This window comes from Nomascus leucogenys, chromosome 9 (assembly GCF_006542625.1).
Source record: "Nomascus leucogenys isolate Asia chromosome 9, Asia_NLE_v1, whole genome shotgun sequence".
Taxonomy (NCBI): domain Eukaryota; kingdom Metazoa; phylum Chordata; class Mammalia; order Primates; family Hylobatidae; genus Nomascus; species Nomascus leucogenys.
Window position 1 is genome coordinate 77,827,987 of NC_044389.1, and position 20,321 is coordinate 77,848,307.

General features: G+C 37.2%; 1 protein-coding gene across 1 annotated transcript in view; it reads right to left on the reverse strand.

Annotated features, from left to right (window-relative positions):
* Positions 1-20,321, reverse strand: part of UNC5C (unc-5 netrin receptor C) — a 400,199-nt gene that overhangs the window by 146,335 nt on the left and 233,543 nt on the right. The window contains exon 3 of the mRNA XM_030819147.1: positions 1,355-1,498. Within this exon, the coding sequence (XP_030675007.1) occupies positions 1,355-1,498 (144 nt within the window). The remainder of the gene's footprint in view (positions 1-1,354; positions 1,499-20,321) is intronic.

Genomic DNA, 20,321 nt, shown 5'->3' on the forward strand with positions numbered 1-20,321 from the left:
GCCTCCTTCTCCTTAGTGGTGATAACGTGCATATTAGTGTATTAAATCATCTGAGAAGTTTTGAAATGAAGAAGCTTCTATAACTTTGTCAAAAAATATATTTCTCACATTTATTTGATTATGGAAGCCTTTTTTGCAAGGTACCTTTTAACCTTTTCCTGAACATGTATGCTCTAGAAATTAACATAATTTGGAAAACAGTGCTATGTGTGGTCCAATGTACTAGAATGGTTCCAAAATAAATAGAGAAGCTTTATCTTGGTAATCTCTATTTTGAATAGGAAAATGACTCAACTTTGTCTTAAAGTGGTAGAATGAACTCATTCAAGGAATGATATATGCCATTCTAAGGATTGATTTTCCTATCGTCTAATTCCTACTAGATTTTTTAAAAAAATCAAAATCTTTGGAAAGTAGCACAGTTCTTTCACATCCCTAAAGAAAAATTACTCAGTGCCTTAAAACAAAAAATAAAATAAAATAAATTGAACTCATGGACATAGAGAATAAAAGATAGTTACTAGAGGCTGAGAAGGGTAGTGGTAGGGTTTTGCGGGGAGGTGGGGATGATTAACGAGTACAAAAAAATAGAAGGAATGAATAAGACCTACTATTTGATAGCACAACAGGGTGACTATCGTCAATAATAACTTCACTGTTCATTTAAAAATAACTAAAAGAGTATAATTGAATTGTTTGTAACACAAAAGGATAAATGCCAGAGGGGTGGATACCTCATTCCGCATGATATGATTATTAGGCATTGCATGCCTGTATCAAAACATCTCATGTACCATGTAAATATATACACCTACTATGTACCCACAAAAATTAAAAACTAAAAAAGAAAATTAAAAATAAAATGAAATCCTGGTGACCTAAGAGGAATATGTGGCTCAAATGCAGAAATCTGGGAGCAGTTTTTTTCCAGGATTTTGTTTGTTTGTTTGTTTGTTTATTTGAGATAGTCTTGCTCCGTAGCCCAGACTGGAGTGCAGTGGTGTAATCTCGGCTCACTGCCAGCTCCGCCTCCTGGGTTCAGGCCATTCTCCTGCCTCAGCCTCCCTCCCGAGTAGCTGGGACTACAGGCACCTGCCACCATGCCCGGCTAATTTTTTGTATTTTTAGTAGAAACGGGGTTTCACCGCGTTAACCAGGATGGTCTCGATCTCCTAACCTCGTGATCCGCCCACCTCGGCCTCCCAAAGTGCTGGGATTACAGGCGTGAGTCACTGCGCCTGGCCTTTCCAGGATTTTTGACCAGTTTTCTTTGGTGCTGGAGTAGTCACAGTGTAAACTTTCCTTTACGTGCATCAGCTTCTGAGACCCAAGGTGCTTATGTACAATGACTCACATGCAATGCGCACATATGCCTTCCGGCTCTTTGTGGTACCCGCTGAGCTCCAGGCCACACACTGGCACCAGTAATCTTCAGGTCCAAAGAGTTCTTCCACTTGCTGGCGCGAAATCTCAATGCTCACTTCCCGGACAATGAGACCTGACAAGAGAAAAAGAAAGGTTTAAGTCAAGACAAGATTCATACTAAACAAATATAAACCATCACATCATATTTTTCCCCCAGTCATCCCTTTTGATGCCATAGATCAACAACCCAGATATTGTCTCTCATCTCTTTTGATTTTCTTCTCATTCCAGTTATTTTACTCAACAACTTTTCATTCTCTTATTTGCTAGTTCAAATCTTCTGGATTATTCTGAGGATGAAAGTAGAATGGCTCTATCACTCCACAAAATAATTCCTTTCCCAATATAGCTTGCTATTTTTTAACCTTCCTCTCTATATTGAAATATAAACTTGAATTTCACGTCTTCTAGGGTTTTTACCTCAATTATATAGTTGTGGGTAAAATAACCATATGTACACAGATTTACAAAGTTAAACCAACAGTCATTGTGATTATTTAATAACTAAATTACTTTAGCAGTTGTGTTTCAATTAAATGGCACATCGTTTTTCTTGAAAGAGATACTAGCCTTAGTTAACAAACTTCTGGTACCGTATCCAAAGAATATATAAGTTTAAGTTTTTCATGCATAATATTTTGAAAGCCCAAAATGTTTCTCTGTAATTGTAATGTACCAAAACCTTGTTAAAGGTAAAGTAGCCTCCTGCTAAAATGCTCAAATAATTGGAATTTATTTCACAGCATTATGTAATCTTGAACAACAAAAAAGTTGAACTAAGCATCTGGGATTATCATTTTAGAGGTATTTATCTTGAATTATCAAGGCTATTTCAGACGTTCACTTTTCAATGCGCCTCTTTGCCCTGAGCAAGAGGGGTTATCTGAACAACACATGTGGGCAACTGCCAGTTCTCCCAGAGCTTGAACTCTCACACTTCCAGCACAGAGTGTCCATTGAGGGAACCAGCAGAACACCCCTAGGGAGGAGGAGAATTTGCTTTGGGTCAAGTATAGGTATAGTAAGAATGACTAAATGTATTGTTTTGCACTATTCACATGTCCATCTATTCATTTATTCTTTGAATAAATATTTAGTATCAATTATGTAAAAGATACTGTATCAGCACTTGTGAAAGTAATCAGTAAGATAGTCCTTCCCCTCAATGAACTTATGTTATTGTGAAGAGGTATCATATTAACAATGCATTATACAACTTACTATTTAGGTACAATTGCATTCAATGCTGCAAAGGAGAGGCATAGGGATGAGTGTGAGTAATCAGGGAACCCAATCTAGCGTGAAGGATCCAGTATGAGTTAGCTTGGCTCAATCATGTGGTGAGCAGGAGGGACAGGACATATGGGAAAGAACAGGAAAGAGCAGGAAAGGGAATTAGGAGTTTGAGAATTTAGGAGAAGACAACTGAGCACCACCCACAGAGAATAGTGCCATGAGATGAAGCTAGAGACAAGAAAGGGGCTAGTTTATATAGTTGTGCAGACCAGTGTTTCTGAAAGTGTGGCCCCCAGAGCAGCTTCGTCAGTATCACCTGGGAAGCTGCTGCAAATGCATATTCTCAGGCTCCATGCCAAACTCACTGAATAGGAATCTCTGGGGGTGGGGTCCAGCAATCTGTGTTTTGACAAGCCTGCCAAGTAATCCCAATGCATGCTGAGTTTGAGAACTACTCGCATCTACAATGTTTAAAATTCGCAGTTTCCCCCAGGCACTGTGGCTCACGCCTGTATTCCCAGCACTTTGGGAAGCCAAGGCAGGTGGATCACTTGAGGTCAGGAGTTTGAGACTAGTCTTGCCAGCATGGTGAAACCCTGTCTCTACTAAAAATACAAAAATTAGCTGGGCATGGTGGCGCACGCCTGTAATCCCAGCTACTCGGGAGTCTGAGGCAGGAGAATCGCTTGAACCTTGGAGATGGAGGTTGCAGTGAGCCGAGATCGCACCACTGCACTCCAGCCTGGGCAATGAGCGAGACTTTGTCTCAAATATTTTCAGTTTCTTCCTAAAAGCCATGGATATTACTAAAGTGTTTTAAGCAAGTAGATGACATGATCAGATCAGAATTAAATATATACATATATATGATATGTAAAAGAGATATAGATATGTGTGTATGTGTATGTGTGAATGTATATATCTGTGTGTATGTGTATGTGTATTCAATTCTTTATAGTTTAACAAGTTCATAAAAGTTATAATTTCTCAAAATGTTTGATTATAGGGGACAGGAGAGGGTATATTTTCTGGAACTCCTTAAAAACTGTATTTTAGAACTTTCCTTAACACCTAGAAAATATTCAAATGACTAAACACACTCAGGGAAATTAACAACTACCCAATGGGAGTAGGAGCTGTCCCACTGGGGGAACAAACAATATTTCCTATCAAGAGCTGATGGGGCTTGTGCCATAGAAACTACTAAGCTCATAGGCCCATTAATGACTAGCTAAATGGGAATTAAGCCCAAGAAGGTGGGTTTTATAATCCCAAGGCATGACAGGATCCTAAGGGGCAACTCTATTGTCAAAAGCTTATGAAGTACATTTAAATTTATTTCAATGTTTTGAAAATTAGTAATCCTTGTATGTTTATATATTAACCAGTTTGAAAAGAATTTCCAAGTAAGTGGCATATTCCAATCCATCACCCTTCTGTGGAAAGAAGATTGGTATATTATTTTAGCCAATGTCTAACTAATGTAACAATCCTCTCAGCAAAAATCCCAGGCCATTAACAAATAACACCACTTTGCCTCCTCTTTCCTGGTCCCTACTCGGGCCTCTCATTTTTGTATCTTATTGTATTTTTTTCACATTATTTCAATTCTGGAAATCCATGGGAAGATGGAATCACAACCTCTTTCCCCAGTCCCCATATCTTTCTCTCTCTCTTTTTTTTCCCCCTACTCTCTGATGTTTGATGGTTTTTTCCTGCTTTACTTATTTATACATTCCCTCTTCATGGGGAAATTCAGTTACTGGAAACAAACCTCTTCCTTTAAGATTACTGTAGTAACTTACAGTCACCAAAGGGCTGATAAATTTGCAATATGTGTTTCCTTAGAACTATAATGGCTCTTTATACGATGCAGAGCAGCAACAAATACACTCAGGATATTAAAACCACATCCAAATATTTGGTGTCCCAAGATGATAACTTCAGGTCTCATTCTCCCCCACTTTTACTTAAAGCAATTACAGGAAGCCTAATTAAATGCTGGAGGAATTCAGTAGGTCCACTGTATCCTGTAGCTCAAATAGGCTCATGGATGGTTCTACCGACCACAAATCTGAAGCCTTTTAAAAAGCCACAGACCAACCCTCCTGCTACAGGAGTTATTCATAGTCTGAATGCTCTGAATTGTATGGCTCAGGCTCCCCGTGGGCACTGGAGTCAAGCACACACTGATTTTTGTATTCAGCTTCACAGATGTCCCATTCAGGAGGAGCTGAGTTGTGTACAGTTGTCCTATTACATAGCCCAAAGTTCACATTCCAACTTTTGGTCAACAACACAAGAATAAGAAAGAACTGAAGCATGAAGTATCTAAATACTTATGACTCAGAAGAATTCCGTAGAATTGACTGCATTATTCAGACTCTGAGATACTTGGTTACATGCCATGTTTTCATAACCATAGGTAAGTTTATTACCTGTGATAGTTCGTTCATCAGACTACAGCCTAGTGGTTTGGGTAAAAGTAGATAATATTTTTTCTCTTTGAACCTATAATTTCAAATCTGCTTGAAGTCTGGAGATGGAAAAAGCAAACTACCTTGAATTTGAAATGCCATCAGCATTACTTCTAAGGTGGGTTGCTTTGAAGAGCATTTGGGAACTTGAAATTGGTTTCAGGTTATTTAAGGGTGGGGGAAATGCTTTGGTCTACAGGACTTACTCAAATACAAATGTGTAGTTTCCATCACATCTGATAACATCAAAGATTTCCCATCGTGGTGCTTCCTTTAATAGTGGCATCTCAAGGATTCATGCTGTTTGAAGTTTGCAGTGATTTGCTTTTATAATAGGATTCGTTGTGGTTTGGGAGCCAGAGTGCAGGAAAGTAATTAGCATGTTATTCCAAGAAGTCTTATGATGAGTATGAGTGTGCACTTGTTAATAATACATTTCAAATGAACATAGAAATTCAGATTCCAGTGCAACCCTCTGACTGGATCTTTGTGAGGTCATACATGAATATGGCAATAAGACCTGATAATGACATGATATTTTTATTTTTAGCATACATTTAATTTCATAATAGTGGTAAGGCGCCACAAATACTGTTTTTCTAGGATACTACCAGAAAGTGAGCACAAATACATGCTTAATCCAATTAAATGATTACTTAAAATAATATCTTTATTTCCCCAAAATGTAATCTACAGTGCTATCAAACAAATTAAGTATTAAAGTCCATTAATAACATATTATGTTAAGTTGCAGAAATGTAAGGATGAATCAAACATTACTCAGCCTTAAGCTCTTCATATATTTTATTTATTTTTATTTTTATTTATTTATTTTTTTGAGACAGAGTCTTGCTATGTCACCCAGGCTGGAATGCAGTGGTGCGATCTCGGCTTACTGCAAGCTCTGCCTCCTGGGTTCACGCTATTCTCCTGCCTCAGCCTGCCGAGTAGCCGGGACTACAGGTGCCCGCCACCATGCCCGGCTAATTTTTCGTATTTTTAGTAGAGATGGGGTTTCACCATGTTAGCCAGGATGGTCTGGATCTCCTGACCTTGTGATCCACCCCCCTCGGCCTGGCAAAGTGCTGGGATTACAGGCGTGAGGCACCATGCCCGCCTCTTCATATATTTTATAAACATATCTTGTTTATTAGGTGATACTGAAAAAAATCACACATCATCTTAAAACACATTTTCATGATCATGAATTTGCACCTTCTGATACTCCATGTATGTTTCTTTCAAAAGTATCCTAACGCAACTTTAGACTTAGGTATTATGTATGCCTGAGTTGATTCCTCCCCATGACTTTATCTTTCTTATGGCAAAAGGAAGTTTTAAGATATCATGTTGTGCAGGTCTGGCAATTTGACTTTCTCCAGCAATCTCTCTAACTGGAGAAGAACTGCAGAGCTCGCTCCACCAAATTTCATTATAGTACATTCACAGTTAGGACACAGGTTGGTAAGAAATATACAAAGCTGCAGGTTGGGATATTCTGGAATATATTACAGTTTTATTGAATTAGTGTGATCTTTTCATACTTTCTTCCAGTGCCTCATTCTATTATAAGCTTTTACTAGTATTATTTAAAATATGAAACATATCAGTTCTAGATGTCTTAATATTAATTAAATCACAAAAACACCCTGTCATTATTTAGAAGGATGTCATACCACAAAAACTGATTATTGTTTTAGCATCTCATAACTCTCGTTAAAGTAATTAAAGTGTGATAACTTAAAAGGCAGAATTTCAGAATCAAGATACAATGTTGTGTTACATGAAGTCACTTAACAATCTTTAACTACTATAGCAGGAAGACATTGTATACACAAAATTTACCTACTCTTTGAAATGTTTTGATTAAATTTTTAATATAACGTTTAATACATAAGCAAACTATATAATTTAACTAAAATTATTTTGTGCAAGTGGGAATTGCAACTTACTGGTGTATTAGCTTTATTATGAGTATAATTTTGTTAAAGTTACAGCTACTATCTTTGTGATTAAGATGAATGTAAGAAATGCAACACTTACAGAGACTGAATCATGAAGGAATAGAAAACCTGAACAGACCATTGATCAGTAAGATGATTAAATCAGAAATAAAAAGTCTCCCATCAAATAAAGGCCCAGGACCTGCACTTTTATTTAAGAAGAACTAACCTTAACTTTTCTCAAACTCTTCCAAAAAATTAAAGAAGAGAGACTACTTCCAAATTCATGTTACAAAGCCAGCATTATCCTCTTACCAAAACCTGCTGAGGACACTACAGGAAAAGAAAAGTACAGGCCAATAACCCTGATAAACAAAGATGCAAAAATCATCAACAAAATACTAACAAACCAAATGCAACAGCACATTAAAAGGATCATGCACCCTTATCAAGTGGGATATATCCCTGGGATGCAAGGATGTTTCAACATTTACAAATCAATCAATGTAACACATCACATCAACAAAATGAAGGATAAAAATCAGACGATCATCTTAATAGTTGTAGAAAGAACATTTGACAAAATTCAACATCCCTTAATGAGAAAAACTCTCAACAAATTGGATAGAAAATGAATGTATCTCAACACAATAAAGCTATATATGACAAGCCCAGACCTAGCATTATGTTCAACAGTGAAAAGTTGAAAGTTTTTCCTCTAAGATCAGGAACAAGACAAGGATGCCCACTCTTGCTATTTCTATTCAACATAGCACTGTAAGTCTTAGATGGATCAATTATGCAAGAGGAAAAAATTCTAAATCACAAAGGAAGAAGGAAATTGTCTCTGCTTGCAGATGATGTGCTGTTACATTTGGAGAATCCTATAGACTAAACAAAACTGTTAAAATTAATAAATGAATTCAGTATAGTTGCAGGACACAAAATCAACATATAAATATCAGTAATGATTCTATACATGAATAATAAACTTTCCCAAAATGAAACAAAGAAAATAATCCCATGTATAATAGCTATACAAATAATAAAATACATAGAAATAAATTTAACCAAAGAGATGAAAGAGCTGTACACTGAAAACAGTAAAACATTAATGAAATAAATTGAAGAAGAAAAACATTAATGGAAGGCCAGGTGTAGTGACTCATGCCTGTAATCCCAGCACTTTGGGAGGCTGAGGTGGGCGGATCACGTGAGGTCAGGAGTTTGAGACCAGCCTGGCCAAGATGGTGAAACTCTGTCTCTACTAAAAATACAAAAATAAGCTGAGCATGGTGGCAGGCGCCTGTAATCCCAGCTACTTGGGAGGCTGAGGCAGAGAATTGCTTGAGAGACAGAAGTTTCAGCAATTCGAGATTGCACCACTGCACTCCAGCCTGGCTGACGAAGCAAGACTCTGTCTCAAAAAAAAAAAAAAAAAGAAAAAAAAGAAAAAAAAAGAAAAAAAGAACAAGAAAAACATTAATGGAAAGATATGTTCATGGATTAGAAAAACTAATATTGTTAAAATGTTCGTATTACCCAAAGTGGTCTGCAAATTTAATGCAATCCATATCAAAACTCCAATGACAATTTTCACAGAATTAGAAAAACAATCTTAAAATTCATATAGAATCACAAAAGACCCTGAATAGCTAATGCAATCTTAAGCAAAAAGAACAAAGCTGGAGGCATCATGTTACTTGATTTCCATATCTACTATAAAGTTACAGTATCAAAATAGCATAATGCTAGCATGAAAACAGACACATAGACCAATGGAACAAAATAGCTAGCCCAGAAATAAATCCATATGTTTATGGTCAATTGATTTTTGACAGAGACGCCAAGAATACACAATGGGGAAAGGACAGTCTCTTCAATAAATAATGTTGGGACAACTGGATATCCCTATGCAGAAGAATGAAATTAGACCCTTAACTCATACCATATACAAAAACCAACTCAAAATAGATTGAAAATTTAAATGTAAACCCTGAAACTGTAAAATCACTAGAAAAAAACATAGAGGAAAAGCTCCTTGACATTAGTTTAGGCAATGATTTTTTTAATATGACTCCAAAAACACGGGCAGCAAAAGCAAAAATAGACAAATAGGAATACATCAAACTAAAAAGCTTCTGCACAGCAAGGAAGTAATCAACAAAGTGAAGAGACAACTTACGGAATGAGAGAAAACATTTGTAAACCATACATCTGATAAAGGGTTAATAGATAAAATGTATAAGGAACTCAGTCAACTCAAGAGCAAGAAAAATAACCCAATTAAAAAACTGGGCAGAGGATCCCAAAAGACATGTTTCAAAAGAAGACATACAAATGGCCAAGGATATATTAAAATATGTTCAACATCACTAATCCTCATGGAAATACAAATTAAAACAATGAGATATCACCTCACACCTGGCAGAATGGCTACTATCAAAAAGACAGAAGACAACAAGTGTTGACAAAGGATATGGGGCAAAGGAAATCCTTGCACTCTGTTGGTGGGAATGTAAATTAATACAGCCTTAGGAAAAACTGTATGAAGTTTCCTTAAGACAAAACAAAACAGAAATAAAACTACCATATGATCCAGCAGTTCCACTAATAGTTATATACCCAAAGTAAAGGAATCAGTATTTCAAAGGGATATCTGCTCCCCTACATTCACTGCAGCACTTGGCTATTCACAATAGCCAAGATACGGGATTAACCTAAGTGTCCATCAATAGATGAGTGGTGATAGAAAATGTGGTACATATACACAAGGGCAAATGATTCAACCTTAAAAACAAAGGAAATATTTTGATGTCCCACAACTTGGATGAGCCTGGAGAACATTATGTTAAATGAAACGAGCCAGGCACAGGAAGACAAATACTGCATGATCACACTTATATGTGGATTCTAAAAAAGTTAAAACCATAGAAGCAGAGCAAAAATGGTGGTTCACAGAGGGTAGGGGGTCCCAAGATGGGTGACTGGGAAAATGTTGGCCAAAGGATACTAAATTGCAGTTAGATAGGGAGAGTAAGTTCAAGAGACGTGCAACATGATGACCACAGTTAATGGTAATGTGTTATGTATTTGAAATTTGCTAAGACAGTAGATTTTAAGTGATCTCATTACAAAAAAAATGAGAAATATATGAGGTGATGTATATATTAATTAGCTTGATTTAGCCATTCCGTGATATATATATTTCAAAACATCACGTTGTTCACCATAAATATATACAATTGTGTTAATAAATTTAGAAGGCTAAATTTATTCAAAGGTTAAAGAATTAATATGACTGAAACTGAGTGGTTCAAGGGATTTGCTTGGAAGTATTTCTAGGTCATTGGCTCGATTCCTTTTTATGGTCATAGTTTTTAGTAACTTGGCTCTGTGTGGCAGCCTGTGTCAAATGAGGATCTGTGCTTTGTTGTATTTTTGTTTTGTCTAGAACTGAGAAGAATATTCACTGGATTGTGTATCTGGGTTGGGGGGGGGGTTCTAGTGCTTCTAGAAAGCTCTATGACAACTATAGATCAACACATAGTTTTCTGCCTTAAAACTTGAAATTTTAATTATAAGACAATGTTACATAGAATGAAAAATGAAACTTACTCTGGCAATAATAACACAGTTTTCCTCTTTCCTTTCCTCTTTCCTTCGTGCCAGCATCAGGTTTTGAGTTTTACAGGAGAACTAGGCCTTCTATTTTTGATTTGACTTTCCAACTAACATCAAACTTAGAGTCCATATCTGAGGGATAACTTGAATGGTGGGTGTGCAAAATATTTCTGTCTTACATTTAAAGTTGCAACGAATTGCTAGAAATCAACCTTACAAGCACTAGCTGTCATTTAATTGTTTTTAACTTTGGTGATAAAAAAAGTCTTTCAAATGTGTGCAAAGAAGACTTTCTGATACTAAAAGGGCAGCTAAGATGCTTTCTGTAATTAACTCATGCCTTGTGTGTCAATATTCTTTGGAATATAAAGAAACAATTTTGTGAATACGTGACAGCAGTTTGTTTAATTTGGAAGGGCACAAAGCATGTTCCATTGAATTAGCAAATGCAACATTCTTCTAAATATTTGTCCTAAAACACCAAACATATTATACATATTTGAATGTATATTCCAACATTTTTATTGGAAAATATAATTCCTAATTATGACCTAAATCTTACTACATGCATGTCTTTGCTTCCTTGTTTCAGGCATTCATGAGTAGTTTTAATACAATTTTAATAAAATTTAACAAAATGATGCCTGCTAATAAAAGTGGGGCATAGTAATATGTTCTTGGAAATCCAGTTAGCTGTACACTTATGAATTATAGACTTCACTATTACTCTTGTCCAGTCATTCATTCAATAGATATTTCTTGAGACTTTACTATGTGACAATAACTTTTCTTTTCCATGTGCTGGGGATACAGTGCTAAAGAAAGAAGATGTCACCTTGGCACACTGGTTCATGCCTATAATTCCAAGAGCTTTGGGAGGCCTAGGCGAGAGGATTGCTTGAGGCCAAGACTTCAAGACAAGCCTGGGCAACATAAAGAGACCCTGTCTCTACAAATAAAAATCAGAAAATTAGCTAGGCATGGTTGTATATGCCTATAGTACTAGCTGCTCAGGAGGCTGAGGCAGGAGTATTGCTTGAGCCTAGGAGTCTGACCTTATGGTGAGCTATGATTGCACCACTGCACTCTGGCTTAGGTGACAGAGTGAAATCCAATCTCAAAAAAAAAAAAAAAAAAAAAAAAAAAAAAAACAAAAAAAAAAAAACAGAAAAGAAAGCACGTAAGGAGATAAGGTCTCTGTTCTCTTGTGGGTGACATTCCAGTATGAAGATAATTCTTAAGCACATATTTCATTCATTGTCATAGTTTCTTAGGTGGCCACATTAATGAAATGCTTATGAATGCTCCCTTCAGAAGATACTAAGACTAGAGATAAAATAGTTGTTCATTGAGCACAGGCCCTGTCCTATGCATTCTGTATCCATCAGTACAGTAACTGGCACAAATATTTGTCCAGTTAATATATGTTAAATAAGTGAATGATTTGTACATATATATAGTTACAACAGAAAATAAAGTGTTTAATCCCAGGCATAAAATAAATTTAATTGTAACTTAGAAGAGTAAAGGTAACTAGTATTTTTTGAACAGCTACCGTGCGTCTCAGTTAATCTGCATAACAATCCTTGGGGATTCATACCATCAAATCTATAATAAATATGTAAGGAGCAGAGAACAGAATCTAAACAATTGTTCATATAGCCAATAAGTACCAAAATAAAGATTTATACCCACATTTGTCTGAATCCAATGTTCCTATTCCTTTCACTACACCAATATTCCTGAAACTATGTCTCAGAAAAGAGTTCCATGGTCAAACAAGCTTGGGAATTTCTGTTCAATACACCCTCCTCTACAAAACTCAGAATGCCCATCCATATATTGAAGGCATTGGTCAGAAGTTCTGTAGTAAAGAAGTCTGTTTAGTACAGATTAGCATCATTTTCCCTCAATTTGTTAAACCACAGAGCCCTACAGTCAATGTAGCCACAGAACCTCATCTCATCGTGGCTCTCAGTGTGGTTTTGTTTAGCATTCTCTACGTTGATCTACTGAATAAAAATAATCCAAAATTTAGAAAATTCTGAAAATCCCATGACAAAAGCTATAGTGAAATAGTTTCAGATGGAGAGATTGGGGGAACATGGCAAAGTGGAATATTTGAGATTGACACTGAAACAAGGTTTGGGTTTAAAGATTTAGAGAAAGGAATCAAAGACACTTCAGGAAGAGAGAATAGCGCGAAGCCAAAGAGCAGAGATGAAAATGCATGGAGCACTCCAGGGGAGAGTAGTTTACATTCATTGAGTAAAGGAATAAGTGTTGAATTAGATAGAAGAGAAGATTCGTGAAGAGCTGTGAATGGCAGCTAGGGAAGTTCGTTCTTAGGAGCAGTGAGATTGTGAAAATTGTAAATTGGTAAAATGACAGTTTTGAAAATGACATGCTTCAGGAAGATTAATTTGTCTCTATTAGTAAACAAGGATACACTGACTTACTTTAAAGGAATTTTAATAATTTTAATTTTAATTATTATTACAAAATGGTTTTCAGATCTTTGATCTTACATCAAGTCATTAATCGTAAGTGTTAAGAGCAATATCCTTGGTGATCCTCTAAAAACACTGTCTGACAGTGGAAACCAGGTATATGTATCCAGAATAATAATTACTCATCCCCATGGGCTTTCATTTTGCATTTACTCCAAATGATTTGAAAACAAGCATTAAGAGCAATCACTTCTGAGTGACTACCACTTACAACAGTTCACACGTAGTATGTTCCATTGAGGATTGCTATTTGTTTATCTTAAAAGCAGTATGTCTCATAGTCTTAATGAAACTTTAAAAAGCATACTATAAAGATTCATATGTTTAAAAATTCCACTCACTCAGGACAATTATGATTGCAAATAGGTGACTGAAAACATATTCACCTAACACACAACAACCTAGTGATTTATTGAGATAAGAAAGTAAATTCTGCTCTGTATTTATTGGCTGACTTTTGGCAAATCTTAAATTCATCAAACCTTGGTCTCCCATCTTGTGAAATAAGACTAAAAATGTGTTTGTCTTGCTGTGTTGTGAGAAAAGGAATGAAATAACAGTTACGAAAGTACTTGAAATCCATAAAATGTCTTTAAAATGTACTGCATCATAATTATCTTGAGAATAAAGCTGTATTCTATTCACAAAATTATCATTTGAAGTACTATAAAGACTTAGGAGGGGAGAAGAGCACCACTAATTGAAAATTATATTAGGCACATACCCAGATGAGAAAGACATGACTGGTTTGGGGAATTTTCAGTGGAGTCGGGCAAGTCAAGTCTGAGTGAAGATTTCAGTTGTTCAGGGCAATGCAGATGAGGCTAGTTCTTTAGAAATGGATTTTGAACACTAGAAATGATTTCAGGGGAGTTGCCTTTAAGTTTCTTGTCCTTCAGCCAAGCCACCTGGAATTTTACTAATCCTCCAGAACCCCACCATCCTGAAGTATAGATATAGTGGAGCTACCCTGACATGAAGAATCAAAGTGTATAAGGTCTACTTATTTTGACAATCACAATGCTTGCACAGCTTCTCTATCAGGCATTCCCTATATCCCTCTTCAATAACACAGGTGAGGCAGAGACATTAAGCAATTGAACAGAAATTACTAAGTAGGTTAGTTCTGACTAATTTTGGTCAGAATAAGCTAACATCCATATTTTTAAAAAGATATAAAATTGATAAGTATAATCATGTCTTCTGGAGTCTTCCTTCACTTTCCAACTAGAATGTGAGCCCCTCGGGGAGCTCTCGAGCTGCTATTCAAGACTCTCCACAACTCAGATGCCACTTTTTTGTGGTTTCAGTTTTATTATCTCTTGCAAAAACATCAAAACATGATTGACTGTAAAGAAAACGATAACGGTACTTAAACACTATGACCTAGTATTTCACGTCAATTTGTTCAGCATTTATACTGGAAAGTACATTTTGAAAAACATTGCAAACATGAAATTTTGAAAATAATATTTTGTTACATAGTAAATTACTCTGCATTTTGAGGCAGTTGGGCATAATATTAAAATCAAACATTCAGATATTTGAAAACCCTCAGAATTAATGGAAATCCATGTTTGTGTATCTAACAAAATGTCAAATTAAAAATAAATTTTAATTGTTTGGAGGTAAGCATTGGATCATGGTAAAAAAGCAACAAAGTTTCATGGACTTTATAAGTATTTTTTTCATTCATTTATTCAATAGGTATTTACTGAAAACCTACTGTGTGCCGAGCATATTATGTTCCATATCATTTTAGTCTGTGTTATGGTAAGCTGCTGTAGCATTTAGACACCCCCTACTCCCAAGATGGAATGGCTGAAACATGTTAGAATGGTACATTCATTGTCATAACAATCTTAGGAAGGTGACCTTGTTCAGGGCAGCTCTTCTTGCCTTAGTCAGGAGTGAACCCAGATTCTGAGTATTTTTGGAACTTGTAATGTGTTTATGTCTATTCTACACTAGCATTACAAAGAAGAAAAAGAAAAGTGATTGTTTCCCACTATGAGCTCCAATTCCCTGAGACACTTATGTAACTGTATAATATTGACAATTGAACAAACAGCTTCAATCATGTCTATTCATATCTCCAGGCAAAGTTTTGTTCTTCTTCCTTTCTTTTACAAATGTATTGCTTCAAAGGACACGTACTTTTGTGGATAAACAATTTCCACTAGAAGAAGAACATGAAAGGTAGCTATTTAATATATGCAGTTAGAGCCATGAGGTATGGATCATAGTAAATAATATTTTGCAATGATACTAGCACTAATAAAGATGATGACATTTTCACGATTAGCGATGTTTTTACTAAAGGAAAATTAATGGATAGGAATATTTAGCTGGAAGGATACATACAACACGCTGACAAACAAAACTGAGTTTCAGCATAAAAATGGATCTATTACACAGAGAGTATACATAGGCACCTAACGTCTCTGTGTGCATTTGTATGCATATTATTCATCTAGTATTTTCTTTTTACTTCCAAGTTGGAATGCATTTACTTCATATCGTATTATAAGCCCATTTGGTAACACTTCTGTCAGATTTCACTTGCATATTCACTGTTGAATAAATCAGTGGTTAATAAATATCCTTGGAAATGTGTTTAGAGATAAATAATGAACTGCTGTATCTGATCATTAAGTGTACATCAAGCACACATTTTTACTCTCAGAATCCTAAAAGGAAGATAGCATGACCTACTATATATATACATGGAAAAAAGGGAAATAATTATAGAGAAAATATGTAAAAGGAGCCTGGTTTATTACTCTTAAATGGGTACATGATAGATCAAAATAAATGTTATTACAACTGATCAAAAAATCCTACTGCAAAGGAAATAATAAATAAAGATGGAGAGTCAACCTTTCTATCATAAGTGTTTTTGGTTACAAAGCCAAGGACTTGGAGTGTGGATCCAGCCCCACAGCATGCAAAACCATGGGGCTCTCAGGATTCCAAGCCTAGCATCCCCACCCTCTCATAGGCACTTCGGAGCTGATTGCAGGCACACTTTTAATTTGTGGCAAGATGGTCTGACAAACAGCTTGGGAGGACAGCAGAGGTGAATATACAGATCAAGTGCAGACAAAAATATGTTCACCTTGAAAAATACAAACAAGACTTTTAGGTAATAATGTACAGGGCAATACCTATCGAAAAATGAGAAGAATAGAACCACTGCTTTCTCATTAACAGTTTTCACAATCCCTTTTAGCTTGTATTCCAGCTTCTGTCCATAATCCAATGTCTGCATACTCCTTACATCTATACTTAAATAATATAGATTTTTGTCCCCTGTACATATCTTGTAAATGTCAATCCATCCCACCTCAAAGTTTCTTGGTATTCAGCAAGTTATTTAAAAAGTCAGTCACATAGGAGATCCTTTCGCAATACTTCAAGGTATCATCCCTATTAAAAGTGAAAAGGGATCTGAGGTCCTAAAAAGAAAAATAATGACAGAGAATGGCTGTAATTTCATATGTTCCTGATGGAAATGTCACTGCTTAGAAAAAAAAAAAAAAAAAAAGAACACATATGCCAAAATAAAAGAAAAAAAAAGCAAAAATAAAAGGGAATGGGACCACATAAAACCTTGCCAAAGGTTCATGTTTTACATAAAGCAGCAGTTGGGACTTCACAAAGGAAATCTCTGCACTTTTTATTTCTGGTTCAGAGGATTTACATGCTCTTTCTAATGATCTGGGCCTTCAGCACTGGGTAATGTCTCCCAGTCCCCAGCTTAGCGCTCATGCAAAATTGAAGCACTTTGGAGGCAGTTTAGTAGCTGCAGATGAATCTCAATGTGCAGGAAAAGGCATAATGGCTGTTTAGCACTTGCTAGGAGAAGCTGAGGAAATCAGGGGGAAAAATCTATTGAACTCAAGCCATCTGGGAAGCCAACTGAGAGCGGCTGCATTAACAACGTGTTTACATTCCCATTGTGTTGCTAGGCCAAGCAAAAATAAGTGTGTGCGTGTGTGTGCACGTGTACATGTGCGTGTGTAAAGGAAATTATAAAGTGAAGCTCTTTTGATTGTATTGGCTATTTTGGTTTGGCTTTGGCAACAACGTGGAGAAAGAACTTGTATGAGAAACGTGGCAATGAGAATGAGACGGGATGGCTGTCACAGTGCAGGGGCTGGCAAGGATGCTGTGAGCAGGAGGAAAATGAGCGCTGTGCAGAGCCAGGCTGAGCAGTTCCCTTCCTGTCTCTGGCCCCGAGTAGAAGGCAGCAGACTGGGGGAGGCCTCAGAAAGCTGATAAAGAACACTAGGGAATGCTTTCATTGCCTGCTCCATTTATAGTTACCTTAGAAATACCGACCAAATGAGGAAAAACAGCCAGGTGGGTAAGTGCCTTTACTTTCAGCACCCACCACTCCTACTCGGTCTCTCCACCATCACCTCCCTCCTGCACTGTCATATTAAGTGATTTTTTTTTCTTGACAAATGCTTGGTGGCTGTAGTGGGCTGAATGCTGAATAGTGTCCCACAAAAGATATGTCTATGTCTGAATCCCTGGGACCTGTAAATCTTACTTTGTTTGACAAAAAGTTCTTTGCAGAAGTCATTAAAGATCTTGAGATAAGGAGATGAACAGCCTGGGAGGGCAGCAGAGGGGAAAGTACAGATCAAGTGCAGATAAAAATATGTTCACCTGGAAGAATATAAACAAGACTTTTAGGTAATCCAGGATAATATCCTGGATTATCCAGGTGAGCCCAGAATCCAACGACAAGAATCCTTGGAAGAGACCCACAGAGAGGAAGACAGATGTGGAGGAGAAGGTGACGTGAAGATGGAGGCTGAGATTGCAGTGACGGAGCTGGAAGCCCAGGAGTGCCAGGGCAGCCACCAGAAACTGGAAGAGACAAGAAACAGATTTTCCCCTGGAGCTCCCCGAAGAGGGCAGCTCTGCTGGATTTCAGACTTCTAGCCTCCAAAACCATGAGAAAATACATTTCTGTTGTTTTAAGCCTAGGAGACAAATGCAGTGACTAAGGGCATTTACTGTCCATTCAAAGCCTGGATGCAGAAATCTGACAGAGCAAAAAGGTGAGATAAAACTGTCTGCCATGCAGTGTTTTTCTGGTTTCACAAATGCCCCCAGAATGGGTGTGGAGAGGCAGCCTTTTGGTCACTGAGGTCACTTCATACAGAGGGCATCATTGTCCAGGGTCATCCAGGGTGTAGCTATAAAAAGAGGCATGCCATTCACTGCCTGCCACTCCTGGACTTGCCTTGTACAGAACATTCCCCTGGGTTTTTCCAGTGAAATTTTAATTCACTTAAGCCTGAGAGTTCCCCCCACTTCCCTCAGGAGGCTGCTATCCTTCTGCTTTAGCAGTTTAATAGGCAGAGACAGGGGAAAGGATATTGAAGAAAGCAGGAGCTCTATCCATGTAACTCTATACTATAGGACTACCAAGGGGTTTCATGAATTTATTCTCAGAATGAGAGGAAAGCCTGAGCAAATCGTAAAGCATACTCGTTTTCCCCCATCTCTCTTTTCCCTCCTCTCTTTCTCTCCCTCCAGACTGGAATATCCGTAAGTGCAGTAATCAAGCCTTGGTTATGTCTCTACTTACAGCACCAAGTAAAGTATCTAGGTCATGGATTTTGAACAGAACATCTATGTACTCCCTCTCTGCCACACTTTTACAATAAATAGCATCTCTCTCACGCCCTGGTTTTCAAGCCTGGTTGTACATTAGCATTACTAGAGAGCTTAAAACAAACAGACAGAGGAAAAGCTATGGCCTGTTCCCAATTAAATTATTATCTCTGGGGCTGGGACCAGGACCTAGGTGTTTTCAAAAGTCCCCCCTGGTAACTGTCAAGTGCAGCCAGGGTTGACAGTTCCTGCCCTAATAGTTCCTTGCAGCTCTTGCCTTCATGTTCTGGAAACTTTCTTCCAGAACACAATTTTTATAATCAGGTTAAGCCTTTGATGAAATTAGAAATGAGTCCAAGGCTGCCTCATCTGAATTGCTTTTCATTGCAAGATACTGTATTTCCTACATGCTGTGCTTACTTTTTTGCCAGACCCTGATAGTTGGCTAATGGTAGTGCTCATGTTACATGGGCTGGTTTTTATATCTCCAAAAGGTACTATTTAGAGGATCTGGCAAGAATGGATATTTCAACAGGCTTCCCCAGGACTGTTCTGAGAATCACCAGCTGAGGGAAGACTCAGGACTGACGGTAAACACGGGGGAAGACAACGCGATCCACAGCTAGTTAGCAATGTCCTCCCAACTCGAGGGTTCGCGTTTGATTATTCATCGATTGTGGAAATTTTTAACTAAAAAGTTCTCTGTTGTGTTTTCAAAGATGCCAAAAAATGATAGGGTGGGGAGAGAGAAATAGCATCTAGATTTTGACCAAATTATTGAGAGAATAATGGGTACTAAGATTTAGTGGTACAGAAACAAATAGAATGGAACAACAGCCTGGATAATTATCTCATAATTACCAACCAGTTTACTTATATTTAGCACAATAGGTTCAGACACCCAACAATAATATTTAAATTTTAGGAGAAAAGCTATGCTCTTTTGGAAGCGGACCCTCTCTTTTAAGCGTACGTTGTTTCTTAAACTTCCTTTAAAATGATGCTTAATCTGTTTTATATGACAACCTCAAACTTTTAAAAATGTGTTTCTTCCACAAAAATAAAGCACAAGATGGCTCTCACCTGTACATCCCAGCACTTTGGGAGGCCAGGTGGGCAGGTCGCCTGAGGTCAGGAGTTCAAGACCAGCCTGGCCAACATGGTAAAACCTCGTCTCTACTAAAAATACAAAAATTAGCCCAGTGTGGTGGCGGGCGCCTACAATCCCAGCTCCTGGGGAGGCTGAGGCAGGAGGATCACTTGAACCCAGGAGGCGGATGTTGCAGTGAGCCGAGATCATGCCATTGTACTCCAGCCTGGGTGACAAGAGAGAAATTCCATCTCAAAAAAAAAAAAAAAAAGAAAAGAAAAGAAAAGAAAAGAAAGTAAAAGAGACTCTTCTTAAACCCTTCACATACTTTAGCCAAAGGTTAGATTAAAAAGTACAATACGGCTTTTAACAATTGTTCTTT